The sequence below is a fragment of the Sorex araneus genome, chromosome 4 (assembly GCF_027595985.1).
Source record: "Sorex araneus isolate mSorAra2 chromosome 4, mSorAra2.pri, whole genome shotgun sequence".
Taxonomy (NCBI): domain Eukaryota; kingdom Metazoa; phylum Chordata; class Mammalia; order Eulipotyphla; family Soricidae; genus Sorex; species Sorex araneus.
Window position 1 is genome coordinate 9066152 of NC_073305.1, and position 18707 is coordinate 9084858.

The 18707-nt window shown below is 57.7% G+C and overlaps 1 protein-coding gene across 1 annotated transcript; it reads left to right on the top strand.

The window, feature by feature from the left end:
* Positions 1-1437: 1437 nt before the first annotated feature.
* TRH (thyrotropin releasing hormone) lies at positions 1438-3290 on the top strand. Its single transcript, XM_004613185.2, has 2 exons — positions 1438-1681; positions 2189-3290. The coding sequence occupies exons 1-2, from the start codon at positions 1480-1482 to the stop codon at positions 2695-2697; spliced, it is 711 nt and encodes a 236-aa protein (XP_004613242.2). The 5' UTR covers positions 1438-1479; the 3' UTR covers positions 2698-3290.
* Positions 3291-18707: the final 15417 nt, after the last annotated feature.

Genomic DNA, 18707 nt, shown 5'->3' on the forward strand with positions numbered 1-18707 from the left:
CGAGGCCCCCCAGAGAAGCCGCATCCCCAAAGGTCCGGCTGCCCTTTCCCCACCGGTGGGCGCCCACAGGCCCCCAGTGTCGGAGTTCTCAAGACGGTCCCTCCCGTTGCCCGGGTGGTAAGATGAGGCTCCAGCGAGGGGGCGGCCCGGGGTACCCCGGCCCCGCTTTCTGGGCGCCCCTCCTGGACCCGTTCCGGGGGCTGCCACTCCCGGTCCCTTCGTTCTCCCGGCCGTCCCCACCTGTCCCCATCTCTCTGACGGGGCTATTGATCCGCTCTGGTCCCGGCTTTGTTCCCCGCCGAGTGTTCCCGGCGCTGCGGGGCGGGGTGCAGCGGCCCCCGCGCGCCCGCACCCCACCCCGGGGCTCGCGCCCGCCAGCTCCCCCACCACCCCCGCCCCAGATTTCCGGTGCTGCCGTCAGCGCCCCCGTGTCCGCGACCCCTCCCCGCTGACCTCACCGGCGCCGCCGCCTCCTCGCGCGCATATAAGCGGCGGCCGTGCAGGGGAGCGCGCAGCCCGCGCCGGCGACCCCCGGACCCAGGACGCGCCAGGTAACGGCCCGGAGCATCCCTGCCCGCGGGGGTGCGGGAGGATCGGGCTGCTTCCCCCATCCCCACCCCCGGGGGTCTCCGATTGCCCCCCACCCGGGACCCCCACTGCTCCCGCCTGGTGCGCCCTGGGCGCGCGGGTCCCGGCTACGGAGCCGGCCCGGGGCGAGGGGCTTTGGGACCCCCTCCTGCCGCGACGCCGGCTCGGGGCGGGCGCCCTGACTTTGGGGGCGCGCGGCTAGACGGGCGGGAGAGCCGGCAGCTAACGTCCGACCCGACCCCGCCGTCTGGAGCAGAGCGCCCGCCTGGCTGCAGGACTTTCGGCGGGAGACGAAGCCGCCGCGCGTGGACGAGACCCCGGGCTGGATCCTGACAGCCACACCCCGGACCCCCAAACAGAACCTTGAGCCCAGCGTCTTAGCGCTGCCATGGTCCTAGAGTAGCCCTGGGGGTCGTAGGGTCCGGATCTTAGTGTAGAATCAGGACGCTGGAATCGGCGCTGGGATTGGAACGTCCGTGGGAATTTGGGGGTGGGGTGGGTCTTAGTTTACAGCAGGGCCTGGACCACTCACCGCCCCTCATGGGCTGTCCCGACCTGGACAGGGGCGGGGGCGGGGCTCCCGCTCTCTCTGGGATGGCACAGGCAGGACCCCAATGGGGGAGAGTGGCAGGAGAGGTCCTCTGGCCTCTGCCTCCCGGGGGACAAGGGCCAGCTCCACATCCGTCCTTTGACCACTTTGCTGCCCCCTCTGGGCTTGGGGCTGGAGCTCGCTGGGGCAGGACAGAGGGAGATGATGGGGAGACGGGGAGGCTGGGGTAGAGCCCAGGCGCTCAGTCCCTCTCCCTCTCTCTCTCTCTCCCTCTCCCGCTCTCCTCACCCCCACCCCTGCCTCTCTTCCCTCCCCCCACCCTCCAGAACCCAGAAGCCGCCATGCAGGGCCCCTGGATGATGGTCATCTTGGCTCTGACGCTGGCCGGTGTCCCTGGTCGTGCTCAGCCTGAGGCGGCCCCGCAGGACATGGGGCTGGCGGAGCCCCCAGAGCTGGCGGAACTTTTGCGCCAGGCAGAGCGCCTCCTGCTCCTCCGGGAAGACCTCCTGCAGCTGCGAGCAGACCAGGGGGACGGTGACGCCGGTGAGCCAGTGGGGGGTGGGGTGGGGGCTGTAAAGGGGGCGGCTGTGCCCCCCAGGGTAGGAGGATAGGGGGTCCCAGCCCCGCCCTCACAGCGCAGGAGCCTCTTCCCAGGAAGATTCCTCTTGCTGCTCCCCTCCCCCACCCCACCCCGGAAATAATCCTGCGCAGGGGCAAAGGAAGGGGTGACGCCAGGTATGACAGGCTTGGGGCCCCTTAGGCCTGGCACTGCACTAAGCCTCTCAAACACCCTGTCACACTCTTTGATCCTCCTAGCACGGCGATGGCTGATTGACACAGAACAGCAGAGGCTCAGAGAGGTTAAGTGAGCCGCTGTTGGTCACACAGCCAGGGCACAGGGAGAGCAGGGAATGAAGACAGACGGAGGCCTTTGACCCCTGCTGTTGAGTGTGTCCATCCTTGAGAGGCACAGACGAGGCCGCGGCTCTGGCTCCGGGGGCTGCCTGGGGTGGGCCCACGGGGTGACTTGGTGTCCTGCTCCTTCCCCAGAGTTCCAGGTCTCCCAGCCCGACTGGGTCTCCAAGCGGCAGCACCTGGGGAAAAGGGAGGCGGCCGAGGAGGAAGAAGGAATGGCAGAGGAAGAGGAGGAAGAAGCAGGTGCCGTGGGACCCCACAAGCGCCAGCACCCCGGCCGGCGGGAGGATGCAGCCGCGGGGCCCGTGGACGCCCCCCAGCAGAAGCGCCAGCACCCCGGCCGGCGGTCCTCCTGGCTCAGGGACGTGGTGGCCAAGAGGCAGCACCCGGGCCGCCGGCTGGTGGAGCTCCAGGCCCAAGAAGGAGCCGAGAAGGAAGAGGAGGCATGGGGGGAGGGGGGCGGGGATCGGGGCCCCGAGAAACGCCAGCATCCGGGCAAGAGGGCCCTGGGCGGCGCCTGTGGGCCCTGGAGAGCCTGTGGACCCGCCCGCCTCCTGCTGGGGCTCCTGGAGGGCCTGAGCCCCGACGGGGCGGCCGAGAACAAGCGGCAGCACCCGGGCCGGAGGGCGGCCCTGCAGGCCTGAGCAACGCCCGTGACGGGGAGCTGGGGCCTGAGCTATCCCGTGTGCCCTCCCGCTTGGGGACCCCGAGTCTTCCCCGTCCTCAGCTGAGCTCCCTAGCCTGCAGGAGCACGCACGCACACACACACACACACACACACGCACACACCTGGCTTTGCCCCCCTCCGGGGATTTGATAAAGCAGGCTACACACACACACACACACACACACACACACACACACACACACACACACACACACACACACACCCCTGGCTTTGCCCCCCTCCGGGGATTTGATAAAGACAGGCCATGAGGTAGAACCCCCCATTTTACCCCACTTTGCACTGCTGCATCTCTTCCCCTCCTCTGGCAGCCCCCTCCCCCCTTCCTCAGCCCTGGCTAAGGCGACCCCCGTGTCTTCCAAGGGATCCCCAGAGCCGGGTAGAAGCCTCTGGAACTCGAAGCCGGCGCCCCCCTTTGCTGGGCACAGCTTTGTGGGAGGCGCGCCCCCTGGCGGCTGTGGGGATCAATGCATGTAGGGGTGTGTTCGCGGGTCCTGGAGCCCGGCTGACGGGATCCCTCCCCTGGTGGTAATAAAACACGCCTCCTGCGCACCTGCGAAGTCCTCGGCTGCAGTTCTGTCTTGGCGGGTGTGCGGGTTCTTTTCTCAGCACCGAGGGGAGCAACTGGAGCTCCCCAGCTCTGGGAGGGGCGTCAGGGACCTGGGGCAAGTCCTCTCCACGTCCCCATCTCCGAGTAAGCTTGGGAGGTAACCAAGGGCCTGGAGTCCGCTGACACTCAGGGTCCGAGCCCTGTGGCCTGCGTGTGCCTGGTTGGGTGAGAGGCTGGGCTGGTCCAGGACCCTAATCCTCAGTGCCCGGTGACGCTCAGTGTCACCAGTCGGGCATGATGAAGACAAAGGGCAAGGCTTAGGGTGCAACCCAGACCTTCCACCTGGGGCTGGACAGCGCAGAGCTAGGCTGGGTGTGGGACAAGAGGGAGTGGTGGGGAGTAGGGCAAACTAAAGGGCTGGGGACACCTAAATCTGGTAACAGCAGAATGGGACATGGGGACATAACCAACACTTACCATGACAAACACGGTGTTTAAGCAATTGCATATATAAGTCCTTACCCCACCTTGCCTCGCTAAGTTATTTATCCCACATGAATTTGATTCCTCGTGCCACTTTGCAACCTTTGTTTATTTTTTATTTAATAAAACTTTTCTTTTTTTGTCTTTTTACTTTTTGGGGCGGGGATTGTTTTTCAGCCACACTTGGCAGAGCTCAGTGCTTACTCATGAAGTTAAGTCCTGAGCATAACCAGGGGTGGCCCAAAAACAAAATGAAATGATGGAGAGAGAGAAAGAAAGAAAGAAAGAAAGAAAGAGAGAGAGAGAAAGAAGGAAAGAGAAAGAAGGAAAGAGAAAGAAGGAAGAAGAAAGAAAAAGAAAGAAAGAAAAGGAAGGAAGGAAAGAGGAAAAGAAGAAAGGAATGAAAAACTAAAAATAAAGGAAGCAAGGAAAAGAGAGGGAAAGAAAGAAAGAAAGAGAGAAAGAAAGAAAGAAAGAAAGAGAGAAAGAAGGAAAGAGAAAGAAGGAAAGAGAAAGAAGGAAAGAGAAAGAAGGAAGAAGAAAGAAAAAGAAAGAAAAGGAAGGAAGGAAAGAGGAAAAGAAGAAAGGAATGAAAAACTAAAAATAAAGGAAGCAAGGAAAAGAGAAGGAAAGAAAGAAAGAAAGAAAGAGAAAGAAAGAAAGAAAGAAAGAAAGAAAGAAAGAAAGAAAGAAAGAAAGAAAGAAAGAAGGAAAGAAAGAAAGAAAGAGAAAGAGAAGTCAGATGAGAAGTGAGCTGCTTCAGGGGAAATTTGAAAGTGTTGAACACCTCCTGCTATCAGGGTCGCTGTGGCCGCGTCTCCTGGTGTCCCACTGAGAAGCCACGTCAGCCTCTGCCGTGGGGGGGACTCGCCCCGACAGCAGAGACTAGAGCTGTGACATCCCGGCAGCCTGATGGCAGAGGTGTGTGATCTACCGGCACACGGGGGAAATGTCCCCCCAGCCATCTGCGAACCTGTGAACCATAACCCCCCCAAGTTCCAGTCGGGGAGACAGCTCAGAGGGCTGGGCACGCGCTCTGCTTGCTAGAGGCCCGAGTTCGAGCCCCACATCACAACTGAGCACTGGGGAGGGGGACCCCCAAGACCAGAGCAGGAAGTTGCCACTGAGCACCGGACGGTCTCAGAAGGAAACAGATCTCAAAAGAGAGTTCCTTGGCCTCTGTGTCTAGCCCCGTTTGGGGGACGGGGCTTTCCAACTTTGGGTTCCTTGTTGGGGTGAAGAAGGAGATTGGAGGATGTGAACAATCCAGCTCGTCTGCTGCCGAGGTCGCGGCTCGGGGGGTGTGGCCAGGGAGGACGGGGGTTCGTCACCCGTCATCTGCAGCACGCTCCCCCCGCCCTGGGAAATATTAAGTGTTTGATGGAGTTTTCCAGTTTTCCTCCTCCTCCTTCGAGGGAACCATCACCCAGACGAGGGGCAGAGCCCCCACGTGCGGGAAGCTGTGGCAATGACTTGCCCAGGGGGGCTCGAGACCATCCTGCTGCCCACCGGGGTGGGGAGGTGGCTGTCACGCTCCTTTGTCGCGAGGCTCACGTGCACCTACCCGGCCGGGCTTCAGAGGGAAACTGCCCACGGGCCTGGGGAATCCTGGCAGCAGGGGTGCCTGGAGGGCGTGTGGCGCATGTGGGTGGCCCCAGGGATTGAACTCGAGGCCTCACGCTTGCTGCACAGGCACTTAGCCTCTGAGCCGTCGCTCCCCTGGCCCCTGGGCTTGACTTCCTGCTGCATTTGGTTCTTTCTTTTTCTTTTTTTTTGGTTTTTGGGTCACACCCGGCAATGCACAGGGGTTACTCCTGGCTCTGCACTCAGGAATTATCCCTGGCGGTGCTCAGGGGACCATATGGGATGCTGGGAATCGAACCCGGGACGGCCGCATGCAAGGCAAATGCCCTCCCCGCTGTGCTATCGATCCAGCCCCTGCATTTGGTTCTTTCTTCTGGGAGAAAATTGTCACCAAGGGCACAAGCGGGACGGAGCCAGGTTCCCTCTGTCCAGAGACATGCTCAGAGAGGACACAGGTCACTCACGCACTCCCCGCGGGTCCTGCGGGTCGAGACCCCGAGTCCATAAGGAGGGCTGAGTGCAGAAAGGCAAATACCAAGAGGACACACCCCACCCTCTCCTGCACCCAAACTTGATTTGGGGGGTGGGGTGGTGTTGTTGCTTCTTCCTTGGGCATTGGACGTTTGAAGAGAAAGAAGCCTGGCCTTGAGCCCTAATGCTCCCCCGTCCCTGGGCGTGGGGGACCCGGTGTCCCAGGCAGGCCGGTCTAGGCACTGGCTTCGTCCCAGATGAACCCTATAAGCAGCCTGTGCATCACTGACGTGGATTCTGCCGCGGGTTCTCGAGGGCGTCACTGTCACCGTCCTGGTCAGTCACTCCTTCTCCACCAACGTGCTCTGGGAGGTAGCCCCTGCCCGCAGCACCCCAGCCGTGGCCGTGCCAGGTGCAGACTGCTCTGAAGACGTGTTGAACGACGGATGGAAAAGTCCCAGGAGCAGAGCTGGGACCAGAGGCAGGTGGGCCGCCCACTAACTGCGGGATACCCTGCAGTTCCTGGGGTCCCCGGGCTGGCCCCCATGGATGGCCCCCGAGCTGAGGTTTATCACAACCTGGTGGGCACAGCTGCCACTTCCTGTCCTTGTAGGAGCCTGTCTGTGTTTGTGACGTATCTGGGCCCAGGGCAGCGGGGCCCGGGGCCACACCGGGCAATTTCTCGGCCAACCAGTTGAGGCGGCTCAGTGTGGGGGGTCCGCTGATGGGGGGCTGCTTGGGCCCTGAGGTTCTGGGGACTGCCAGGGCCACCCTGGAGGTAGTAGGTGGTAGGGGGCCCCTAGGGCCACACAGGGTGGTGCCCAGGGGCCCCCAGGGCTATACCTGGCCAGGCTGGGCTGTGGCATGTGGTGGTGGGAATTGAACTAGATCAGGCCCAGGTGCTCCTAACCCCTGTGCGCGCTCCCTGTTCTGTATTGATTTGGTGATGCCCCAGGGCTACTCCTGGCACAGTGCTCAGGGTCTACTCTGACTGGTGCTTGGGGAACCATGCGGATCTGGTGACGGACTCAAGAACCCTCACACGCAAAGCGTTTGCTCCCGCCTTCCTGCTCCTGCTTTCCGACTTACCTCCCCCACCCCTGCACTTTTTTCCCCCGATGAGTGCTTACTTTATTTTTTTCTCTCCTTTTTTATTGAATTGCCAAGAGATCCACAATTACAAAGTTGATCATAATTGGATTTCGGTCATGCAATGTCCCAACACCGGTCCCTTCTCCAGTGCGCATTTCCCACCATCAAGGTCCCCGGTTTCCGCCACCACTGCTCCCAGCCTGCTTCTGTGGTAGACTCTTCTCTCTCTCTCTCCTCCCTCTGTCTCTCTCCCTCTGTCTCTCTCCCCCTCCCTCTCTCCCCCTCCCTCTCTCCCTTTCCCCCCCACACTTTTATTTATTATTTTATTATTATTATTTTTCTTGCCAGGTAATAATTTGATATTATTACCTGAAATGCTGTCTATTTCTCCTTCCTCATAATCTTTTATTTTATGTTAGTTTATTTTTGAAATGTGTTTTTATATTCTTGATAACAATGAACTTTAGTATTTTTGAAATTCAGATATATTCTACATATCATAAATTTACCCATTTAAAAGTGTCCCACTTAATGGATTTAGTGGATTTTGTTATTTTCACAAAGTTGAGCCACCGACACTAGCTTATTCTAGAATTGAGAAATTCAGTAGTTTCTTCTAGGGAAAGTGCTCATTAACACTCTTGTCAAAATGTTCATTAATTAGCATATTCACTAAAAGTCATAAATAAAAGGATCTAGAGACATAGCTCAAAAGGCTAAGCCAATGTTCTTTTCCACCTGCTGATGTGCTGGTCGGAAGAGCCTGGCAAGCTCCCTGTGGCGTTTTCGATATGCCAAATACAGTAACAATAACAGGTCTCATTCCCCTGACCCTGAAAAGAGCCTCTAATCATTGGGAAAAACGAGTAAGAAGAGGCTGCTAAAATCTCAGGGCTGGGATGAATGGAGATATTACTGGCTCCTGTTTGAGTAATTCAATGACCAACGGGATGACAGTGATACAGTGATTATGATTTTTATTTATTTTATTTATTTATTATTATTTTTTTTGTTTTTGGGTCACACCCGGCGATGCACAGGGGTTACTCCTGGCTCTGCACTCAGGAATTACCCCTGGCGTTGCTCAGGGGACCCTATGGGATGCTGGGATTAGAACCCGGGTCGGCCGCGTGCAAGGCAAACGCCCTACCTGCTGTGCTATCGCTCCAGCCCCTGATTATGATTTTTAAATGAATCACCGTGAGGTACAGTTACAGACGTACAAACTTTTGTGCTTATGTTTCAGTCATACAATGACCGAGTACCCATCCCTCCACCAGTGTCCATTCTCCACCACCAATGTTTCCAGTATCCCTCCCCCCTTCCCCCCCCTCCCCGGCCTCTGAGGCAGGCACATTCCCTTTTACTCTCTCTCCTTTAGGGTATTGTGGTTTGCAAGGCAGGTATTAAGTGGCCATCATGTTCGGTCTATAGTCTACTTTCAGCCGCATCTCCCATCCTGAGCGGCCCTCCAGGCATCCTTTATTTGGACACACACACTTACAAAGTATCTCAGGGAACTTTAAACAGCCTTTCATTAGTGCCCATTTCACCTCTGCACTATGACCCCAAAACCTGAAACCCACTTCCTACCCGGCATCTGCCCCACAGTTTTATGGGTGAGAACCCAAGTTCAGTGGCACTTCCATTCTCCCGGACCCGAGAGACCGCAGAGTGTCAGGGTGCTTGCTTTGCATGCAGAGGACCTGGGTTCGATCCTCAGCACCCCTACGGGTCCCTGAGCAGAGCCAGGAATAAGCCCTGAGCATCACCGGCTGTGGCCGCCAAACAAACAAACAAACAAACAAAGGTCTTTCCGCTCTCCCGCGCCCCCTCGGCCCTGGCGAGCTGGCACATCTCTGCAGAGCCGCTTCTCACGAAGCCATCAGTCACCCGCCCTGCTTTGCGGGAGACACGCCAATGTCACGACTTCCTCTCAAGTCTGCTTTAATTAACTCCTTCTGCGAGGCCTGTTTTGATTAATCCAAAGCAACCTGAGCCCCCGTTTGCAGATCAATGTGGCTCCTGCCCCGGCCTCCCGGGTGGCAGGCACACACGCGTGGCGTCTTACCTGAAGGATGTGGGCAATTAGAGCCCATTTCGACTGCCCGGTGCGAGCCGACTGCTTGGGAGAACATCAATTAGCTCGGCGGCTCAACTGTGCCGAGAGAAACGGGTTACCAAGGGGACCCGCGGCCAATGCCAGGATTTAAGTGACTCCCGTCTTCCGGGATCATCTCTCCTGGATCCTGGGCACGTTCTGGGCCTGGCCATCTCGGCAGGATGATTAGACTTGCTCCGGCAGGAAGGGCCACTCCCTAATTGCCAGCTGCTGGTGTGGGCAGGAGGAGCTGCCCCCACTGACGTAGGGACCCCCTACTGGTGCAGGGACGGCCACCCCCCCCCCCCCGACAACGCAAACACCCCCCGTCCAAGGGGGAGGAGGCTGGCTAGCACATGTGGGTGTGATGCTTGGGGCTTGGGGCCCAGGGGATGGCATAGGCGTGTGCCGGGCCCCGGCTGTGTCTCTCTAGGCAGGCGACCCCCAGAGAGCACGGGACCCCCGCCATTCCTGGGAAGTTACGCGTCATTTCTGAGGGGTTGCCCGGCTCAGAAGCAGAGGGGCTCCCGCTGGCTCTGGTCCCTGAGCTGATAACCAGAACAGGACTTGGGGTCTTCTTACCTGCCCGGCACCGCTTAATGATAGCCAGGGAAGCAAGACATCACCCCTCCCTATAAGGGAACGGGGCTCAGAGAGGGAAGGCAGCGGCTGAGAGTTAAATCCCGACCGAGCATCCAAGCTGAGGCACGACAGAGCATTGGACTCCACGCTTTCGAGAACCCAGTGATTTTTTTTTCTTTTTGGGTCACACTCGGCAATGCACAGGGGTCATTCCTGGCTCGTGCACTCAGGAATTACCCCTGGCGGTGCTCAGGGGACCATATGGGATGATGGGATTTGAACCCGGATTGGCCGAGTGCAAGGCAAACGCCCTACCCGCTGTGCTATCGCTCCAGCCCCAAGAACCCAGTGATTTTTTACTTTTTTGACTTCGCTCTAGGCTCATGTTTTAGTTTTCTTTCAGGAGAGGGGGCTGGACCACACCCGCGGTGCTCAGAAATTACTCCTAGCTCTGCATGCACAAAGGTACGAAGGTGAGGATCGTGCCAGCTCGTCGCTCGCCATGGGATGTGGGTTGGGAACAGGGGCTTGGGGGGCTGCTTGTGCCCCCAGAGAACATTTCTACTCTCGGCACTCTGGTTTTTCCTTTGTTGGAGTCCGTGAGTGATCACAGGGCACCCCTACTCTCTCACTTTCGGAGAAATCATTTCCACAGTCAGCTCTGAGGACTGGAGAGCTAGTACAGTGGGGAGGGCGCCTGCCTTGCACATGGCCCACCGGGCTTTTATCCCCATCACCCCAGATGGTTCCCCCAGCCCCACCGAGGAGTGACCCCTGGGTGCAGAGTCAGAAAAAAGGCATGTGGGCCAGAGCAATAGTACAGAGGGTAGGGCATTTGCCTTGCACGCAGCTGACCCGGGTTCGATCCCCAGCATCCCATAGGGTCCCCCAGGCGCCGCCAGGAGTAATTCCTGAGTGCATGAGCCAGGACAAACCCCTGAGTATCACTGGGTGTGGCCCAGAAAGCAAAAACAAAACAAAACAAAACAAAGAAAGAAGCCCTGAGCATCACTGAGTCTGGCTCCAAAGTGCTCATCCCCAGACACACACACACACACACACACACACACACACACACACACATACACACACACACACACATACACACACACACAGAATCAGCTCTGGTTGTGTCACTTTTCTTGTCACATGCCTTCCAGCCTCCAGGACGAAGGTCAAGTGTCTGCCCTGCTCCTGGATTAGTTCCCACCCCCACCCGGCCCCTCACTCCCTACAAATCAAGCAATTTCTCTTCCTGTGGGAGCTCACACTACAGGCCTCGTGAGCTGGGATTCTCCCGTCTCTCTCTGTTAAAAACCCTTTAGTTGTCTCGGTGATGACCGGGGGTCGTGCACACACGTGCCCTGAGCCCGCGCGCTCAGCTGTGGTGCTCAGCCGGGCTTCATGCAGGCGCTGGGATCCTTCCCTGGCACGTGCGAGACGCCGAGGCTCGGATCCTGTGGAGGGAGCAAACTGAGAACTTCCCTGGCCTCAGGCCCTCACGGCAGGTGCTGTGACTCCACTGTCCCTGCACCCTTTGTCTCTCCGTTGGGGCAGGACAATCCCCGCTTCCCACCGGACACCTCCTCAGAAAGTCTTCAGTGATTTCCTCCTCCAGGGTCCAGGCGACCCCTCTGGGCTTCCCACTCAGAGCTGGACACACCTGCCCGTGGCTGTCCAGCTGCCTGACTGGAATTCAAAGTCTGGACCAGCCACATGGGGAAACTGATGCAAAATTGACAAAGCTGAAGAAACTCATGAAGTTGACGGGAAATGCTCATCCTCCCGGGATCAGAACAGGGATGGGGAGAGCTGGGTGGGAAAGCACCAGGGGACGGGGCGGGGGGGGGCGCAGCAGCTCGAGGACCCCATATCTGTTCTCTTCCCCCTTCCTCCTTCCCCTTCACCAGCCCCCCCGCCCCGCAACACCGGCTGGCTGCGGGGAGACGCCGAGCATCTCGGCGACATCCAGACACCCGAGCACTTAGACGGTATTTGACTCCCCTCCGGCACAGACGGAAGCTGAGAGCAGACACGACACAATTTGCCCAGGGTCGCACTGCCACGAGGTGGCCGAGGACACTTGGAGCCAAGAGGACCAGTCCGCTCAAAGGGGGCGGGGGACTCACTGTGCGGGGTGAGCACTGCGTTTCTGAGTACAGGAGCTGCGGGAAGTGAGGAAGAGTCTGGCCAGGCGGGAGGCAGAGACGAATGACTCCCTAATTGTCCTTTGATGAAAAGCTCCTGTAGGCGGCTGGGGAGGTGGAGGAGGAGGAAGGGGAAGAGCGGGAGGAAAGGGGGGCACGGGGGGGAGGGGGGAAGGGGGGAGCTGAGCGCTCTGGGGGAGACTTGGGCATTAAAGGTGACAAGTGCCGAGAGGGTTGCAAGACTCACTTCCGCTAAGCGGAGCTTCAAGATCAGAAAACCCGTGTCCGGCCGCCCGGATGCAGGCTGGCTCCAGGCGGCCCGCGCGCAGTGGCTGGCTTCAGACGCCTCTGTCTCTCCTTTGCCCCCAAAGCCGAACGTGACTTTATTTTAATTTTTTTTTTTGTCACACCCGGCTATGCACAGGGGTCACTCCTGGCTCTGCACTCAGGAGTTACCCCTGGCGGTGCTCAAGGGACCCTATGGGATGCTGGGAATCGAACCCGGGTCGGCCGCGTGCAAGGCAAACGCCCTCCCCGCTGTGCTATCGCTCCAGCCCCTTATTTTATTTTATTTTATTTTTTTTATTTTTTGCTTTTTGGGTCACACCTGGCGATGCACAGGGGTCACTCCTGGCTCTGCACTCAGGAATTACCCCTGGCCGTGCTCAGGGGACCATATGGGATGCTGGGATTTGAACCCGGGTCGGCCGCGTGCAAGGCAAACGCCCTACCCGCTGTGCTATCTCTCCAGCCCCCAGCCCCTTATTTTAATATTTTTTTTAATGGAGCCTTTCTTCACCTTCCCCCGGTTTGCGTTGCTGTTGTGGCTGTGATGACAGCCCAGGTTGCGGTGCCCTGGGAGCAGCAGGGTCATTGTCGCTGGTCCCTGGGCTGTGGGGATGGCACATGGCACGACAGTGGTGCTGGGGATCGAACCCACGGCCTTGGGCCTGCAGGCAGGTGCTCTGCCACGGAGCCATCCTGACCTGGAAATCAACATATTTGAAATTTATTTATTTATTTTGCTTTTTGGGTCATACCCGGCGATGCACAGGGGTTACTCCTGGCTCTGCACTCAGGAATCACCCCTGGCAGTGCTCAGGGGACCATATGGGATGCTGGGATTTGAACCTGGGTCGGCTGCATGCAAGGCAAACACCCTACCCGCTGTGCTATTCCTCCAGCCCCTGAAGTTTATTTTTGTATTAAATCATCATGAGATACAGTTACAAAGCCTTCGTGATCTGGTTTCAGTCGGACAATGTTCCAGCACCCATCCTGCCACCGGTGTGCCGTTCCCGCCCCCAATATCCCATATCCCTCTGCCACCCTCCCCCGCAGTCTGTCTCTATGGCAGGCACCTCCCTCTCTCTCTCTCTCTCTCTCTCCATCTCTCAAAATTGATATTTTAAAAAATGTGTTTATTTCTTTGACTTGGGGGCCACACCCAGCGATGCTCAGGCCTGACTCCTGGCTCTGCACTCAGGGATCACTCCTGGCGGTGCTCGGGGGACCATATGGGGTACCAGGGATCAAATCCAGGCTGGCTGCATGCAAGACAAGTGCCCTCCCCACAGTCCTATCTTTCCGGCTTTTATTTTGTTTTGGGGCCACACTTGATGATGCCTGGGAGCTACTCCTGACTGGTGCTCAGGGGAGCATGCAGTGCCAGAAGTCGAAGGCAGGTGTCCTGCGTGCAGAGCCCGTGCTCAGCCTGTTCAGCCTCTTCCTTAGCCCTGGTCACTGTGTATTACTGTCATCACATTGTTCATCGATTTACTCGAGCGGGCACCAGTAACGTCTCTATTACACTCAGCCCTGAGATTTTAGCAGCCTCTCCTTACTTGTCTTTCCCAACAATTGCAGGCTCTTTCAGGGCCAGGGGAATGAGACCCATTGTTGCTGTTTTTGGCATATCGAATACGCCACGGGGAGCTTGCCAGGCTCTGCCCTGTGGGCGGGATACTCTCGGTAGCTTGCCGGGCTCTCCGAGAGGTCTGTATATATCTGTCATTGTATTTGGGATATGAATACGCCACGGGGAGCTTGCCAGGCTCTGCCCTGTGGGCAGGATACTCGGTAGCTTGCCGGGCTCTCCGAGAGGTCTGTATATATCTGTCATTGTATTTGGGATATGAATACGCCACAGGGAGCTTGCCAGGCTCTCCCATGCAGGCAGTGGACTCTAGGTAGCTTGTCAGGTTCTCCAAGAGGGAGAACTATGCTATTAGATGTCTCGCGGCCGCGTCATGGGAGCTTGGTTTTATTGTCTCTGGATATTGGCCGTTGATGGGATTACACGGCATCGGGGGTAATTTCTGGATGTGACCGCCCAGCCACTGGAAACTGGGGGGGTCTGGGTGGAAAAGGCCCAGTCCCGATCCGAGCAGCCTAGGAGGTCTCAGCCCCAGGTCCCACACACCTGGGTTCCTCTGCTGGTTCTTTCATGCGTGAGCCTCATCATCTTATCTCCTTAGCCCTGATATCTACGTTAACTCATTAATTCATTAACTGCTGGGTTTGGGGCACCAACAGTGCTCAGAGCTTACTCCTGGCTCTGTGCTCATGGATCACTCCTGGAGGTGCTCAGGGAACCATCCACAGTGCCACGTCTGCCAGGCCAACACCTTGACCCCTACGCTATCTCTATGGCCCCTGACAGCTACATTTCATTTTACCCATCATTATTAGAACCATTTTGGTTTTGGGGTCAATGATGAGGGCTACATTAACTAATTAATTTTTTGGTTTGGGGCACCCAACAGTGCTCAGAGCTTACTCCAGGCTCAGCACTCGAGGGTCAATCCTGGCGGTGCTCGGGAAGCCCTCTGGTGCTGGGAATCCAAGCCCGGTGAGCTGCCTCTCGTGAAGCGAGTGCCTCACCCTTGAACTCTCTCTCCAGCCCTGACACCTACATTGCTTTGCTGGTTTGGGGGGGTCACACCCAGCGGTGCTCAGGGCTTACTCCTAGCTCTGCACACAGGGATAAACTCCTGGCAGTGCTCACGGAACCATGTGAGGCGCTGGGGATCAAACCAGGCAAGCGCCCTGCCCATCGTACTGTGTCTCCGCCCCCCCACCCTTTAAAGCACCCCTCACCTTCCGTATTTAAACACGGGCCTGCGAGTGGGAGGTCGAGAGCCGCGAGTGCGCAGGAGCTGTCGCGCATGCGCACACGTCCGCGGAGATGCGCGAAGTATTAGCAGGGAGCCGCGACCCGGGCCGACACATCCTTCCTGCCCCCTCTCCGACTTCCCTCCTCATCCTTGAGGGCCTAGGGAAAGGAACATCCCTCTGCTCTTTTATCCCAAGACTTCTTTAACCCCGCCCCATGCCTTGGTGCTCGGTATTCAGTGCTCTCCTAGATGGCTCCTGAGGTGTCTTCTGGTTCTTCTTCGTTCTGCAGGGCTCACGCATGAGTTCCCACCGGCTCCGGATGGACCCTTGACTAGCTTTAGTGCTTCCAAATGGCAAACAGGGGCTGAAGTGATAATTCAGCAAGTAGGGTGTTTGCCTTGCACGTGGCCAACCTGGTTTCGATCCCCAGTGTCCCAGACGGTCCCGCGAGCCCGCTAGGAATGATTCCCGAGCACAGAGCCGGGAGTAACCCCCAGCACCACCAAAACCCAAAATAAAACAAACAAAAACCCAGGTGGCAAACAGTCCCACATGGCACTGTCTCTCTCCTGCTTTGGCGCAGATGTGCGCTTCTTGGATTGGAACAGCTGGATGTGACCTTGTGGGGATCAGGGCAGGAGCAGGTGACCTGTTCAAGCTGCCCTCGGCCCCACAGCCTCTTCGACGCCGGCCGATGGGACCTGGGACTCGGCACAGAGAGGCCTCGTTTCACGGCCTTGGATACTTGAAGCAAAATGACACAGACCTGCGCTAGGTCCTGAGCCGCACTTCCTTTTGCATCTGTTTGCTTTTCGGTTTGGGGACCAGGTCCAGCTGTAACCAGGGCTTACCCCTTGCTCTGTGCTAGGGGTGCTTACGAGGGACTCAGGGTCCGCTTCATCCCCGTGCGCCCTCTCTGACCCCCGGGTCACCTCTTTTCAATCTCATTTTGTGACGTCAAGAAAGCAGAAACTCCTCTTCCCATAAACAGCGTTTTCAGGCCCAGCTGAGCCCCCCTTCAGCACAGCGATGATCAGGCTCTGATATTTTTGAAACTTCCCAACGTCTTCGCAGTCTCTCTCATGGCCAATCCATACCGGCGTCTGCTTCCCAGTGGCTCCAGCTGGACGAACTCCTGGTGGGACTCAGATGAGCAAACACAGAGGAGGAGCACAGAGCCGGGCCCGGGCCCCAGGAAGCAAACTTGTGCTGGGAGCTGGGAGGCACAAGCAAATCTTACCCGCTGGCATGGCCACCTGCGTCTAACTCCCAGCTACGCTCTGAGCCCCTCCCGTGCCTCAGCCCTGGGGCACGAGTTCATTTGGGATGATGATTCTGGCGATCCCAAATGCAAACACCACGGTACTTTAAAGGCAGAGGCAAGAAGGGCAAAGGAGCACCCGTGTGATGGAGAACAAACGTGCCTCGCATGCTCGTACCCCCCTGGCATAGCCCCCCTGGTCCCGACGCTGCCAAGTCTTAGCATCCCCTGAGCCATCAGACACACACAACTGGACCAGCTGGCCCTGGCAGTGGCCCGTGGACACCGTTTGGCAGCCACCCCTGCAAGAAAAAAAGAAAAGATTAAGGGACAATGGGTAAGGCACTTGTCTTGCATGAATTGACCTGGGTTCAATCTCAGCACTCCGTTTGGTCCCCTGAGCCCTGCCAGGAGTGATCCTTGGGCACAGTTAGGGGCAAGCCTGAGCACTGCCAGGCGTGTCTCAAAAACAAACAGAAAGAACAGAAAGAAGAGGAAAAGAAAAAGGAAGAAAGGAAGAGAGAGAGAGAGAGAGAGAGAGAGAGAGAGAGAGAGAAAGAGAGACAGAGAGAGGTCCAGGAGAATAGAAAGGTTACACTGCTTGCCTTGCATGTGATTGGTGCAATTTCTGTCACAGCATATGGTCCCTGAGCACCACCAGGCGTGCCCCGCGCCCCCCCTGAAACAAAACCAAAGAAGACAGACACAGGAGGGACAGGTTTGCTCAGAACACACGCGGAGAGCTGTGTGCGCTGGTTGGATGTCGGCAGACTGTTTCCAGGAGATGCCGCAGACTGGAGGCCCTTTGCACTGAGAGGCCTCGCCAGCCGTTTGAATTTGTACCGTGTGAGCGTGACTCCCCACCCCAAAGCTTAAAGCACGTGAGCAAGATCCCCCTGATTAGATTTTGAACTGAACTACACGCATGGCGCTTTTCATAGCCGGGAGGACAAACGGAGCACTGTGCAGTGCTCAGGGGCCCACTTGGCTCTGGGCTCGGGAGTCGCCATCAGCAGGGCTCAGGGGATCATGCCTGCGCCATGTTGGGAGTCAGGCCGAGGTTGGCCCGGCTCCTGATGTACGTCTGCAGCCCCAGGAACTGCCGTTCTGACCAGCTCAGCTCTGCCAGGAAGGAAGTGTTTGATCTGAGCTGATGCCCAGGCTGTGACGGGCTGTGACCTTGTCACTGGGGGGCCTTGTCCTGACCCCGGGGCCCAGACCTGACCCTGTAAGCGGGGTCCCCCAGGTTGCTTCCTCCTGCACCTCAGGACTGGTGCCATCTGGTTTTCCTACTTGCTCTGGGCACCCTCATCTTTTAGGGCTCAGAACCAGGCAGGGGTCAGCCAGCCGAGCCCTGCTGAGCTGGACCTCAGGCAAAAGGGTCTCCCGGGTCCAGGGCACTGGCCCCTCCCCACCAGGCATCTCTCTTGCTAGACATTAATGCAAGTTTTCAGCTCAAGTTAGAGCTTTGACGCTTGGTATCTCCCCCTCAGAGACGTTCCTGGGTTAACCCGTTCTTTTCTTTCCTGTTTGTGTTCTTGCTTTTATTTTTTGGACCACGCCTGGTGGTGTCCAGGGCTTACTCCTGGCTCTGTGCTCAGGGATCACTCCTGGAAGTGCTCAGGGAACCACAGGCAGTGCCCTGGATGAATTAGGGTTGATCGCATGTCTTACCCACTGTGCTTTAGTGCTAGCCCCGCTCCTTCCCTTGCAAAAGCAACTTCCCAGGCCCTGGATGTACCCAGCAGTAGTGTGCTGGCCTCGCTGGCCTGTGGGAAGTCCCGAGTTCCACCCTCAGCACTGCAAAAAAAAAAAAAAAAAAAATCCCAAGAAAGACAGACATTGTCTACCTCACTTCTGTGTGAAATCTGCAAAGAAACACTCCATTTCATTTGTTGTTTCTTGGGGGCACACCCAGCAGTGCTCAGAGCTTATTCCTGGCTCAGGGATCATTCTTGTCAGGTCTCAGAGACCATCTGGGGTACTGGGGGACCGAATCTGCGTTGGCTGCATGCAAGACAAGAGCCTTCCCTGCTGTTCTATCACACCCACCCCCGAAACACTCATTTTCAAACAAACAAACAAACAAACAAACAAAAGATGGAGGCTCAGAGGCAGCGCAGCGGCAGCCCTGTCTCTGTACCCCTCCCTTCTTCCCCGGCTGTTCTAAGCCCTTCCTGCATCCGGCTCTCTCCACCCTTGCAGGGGACCTAGCCCTCCTCTCCCTCCACGCACAGATCCCAGACTCCCGGGGCCCTGGGTGGGGGGTCCCCGCTGCCCCTGCAGGCGGGTGAGTGTCCTCTGATAGAAGAGCTGTGGAGGGAACCGCGTGGGGTGGATCTAAGTGGGTCAGAGCAAACGGTCTCGGGAATTCAACCCCTGTGTTCCTCTGCCTGGAACGGGGCTGAGACGGCAAAGTGAGATGTGTTCAAGGTGAAACCACAGGCGGGGTGTAGACGAGGCCGAGTTATTCAGGAGGCACCTGGACTCCCCCAGGCCTGGGAACTGAGGCCGGTGCGGGATGCAGACGCATCCCTGCTGAGTGCCCGCGGGGTGGCACGGCTCCTGGGCCCCCCAAACT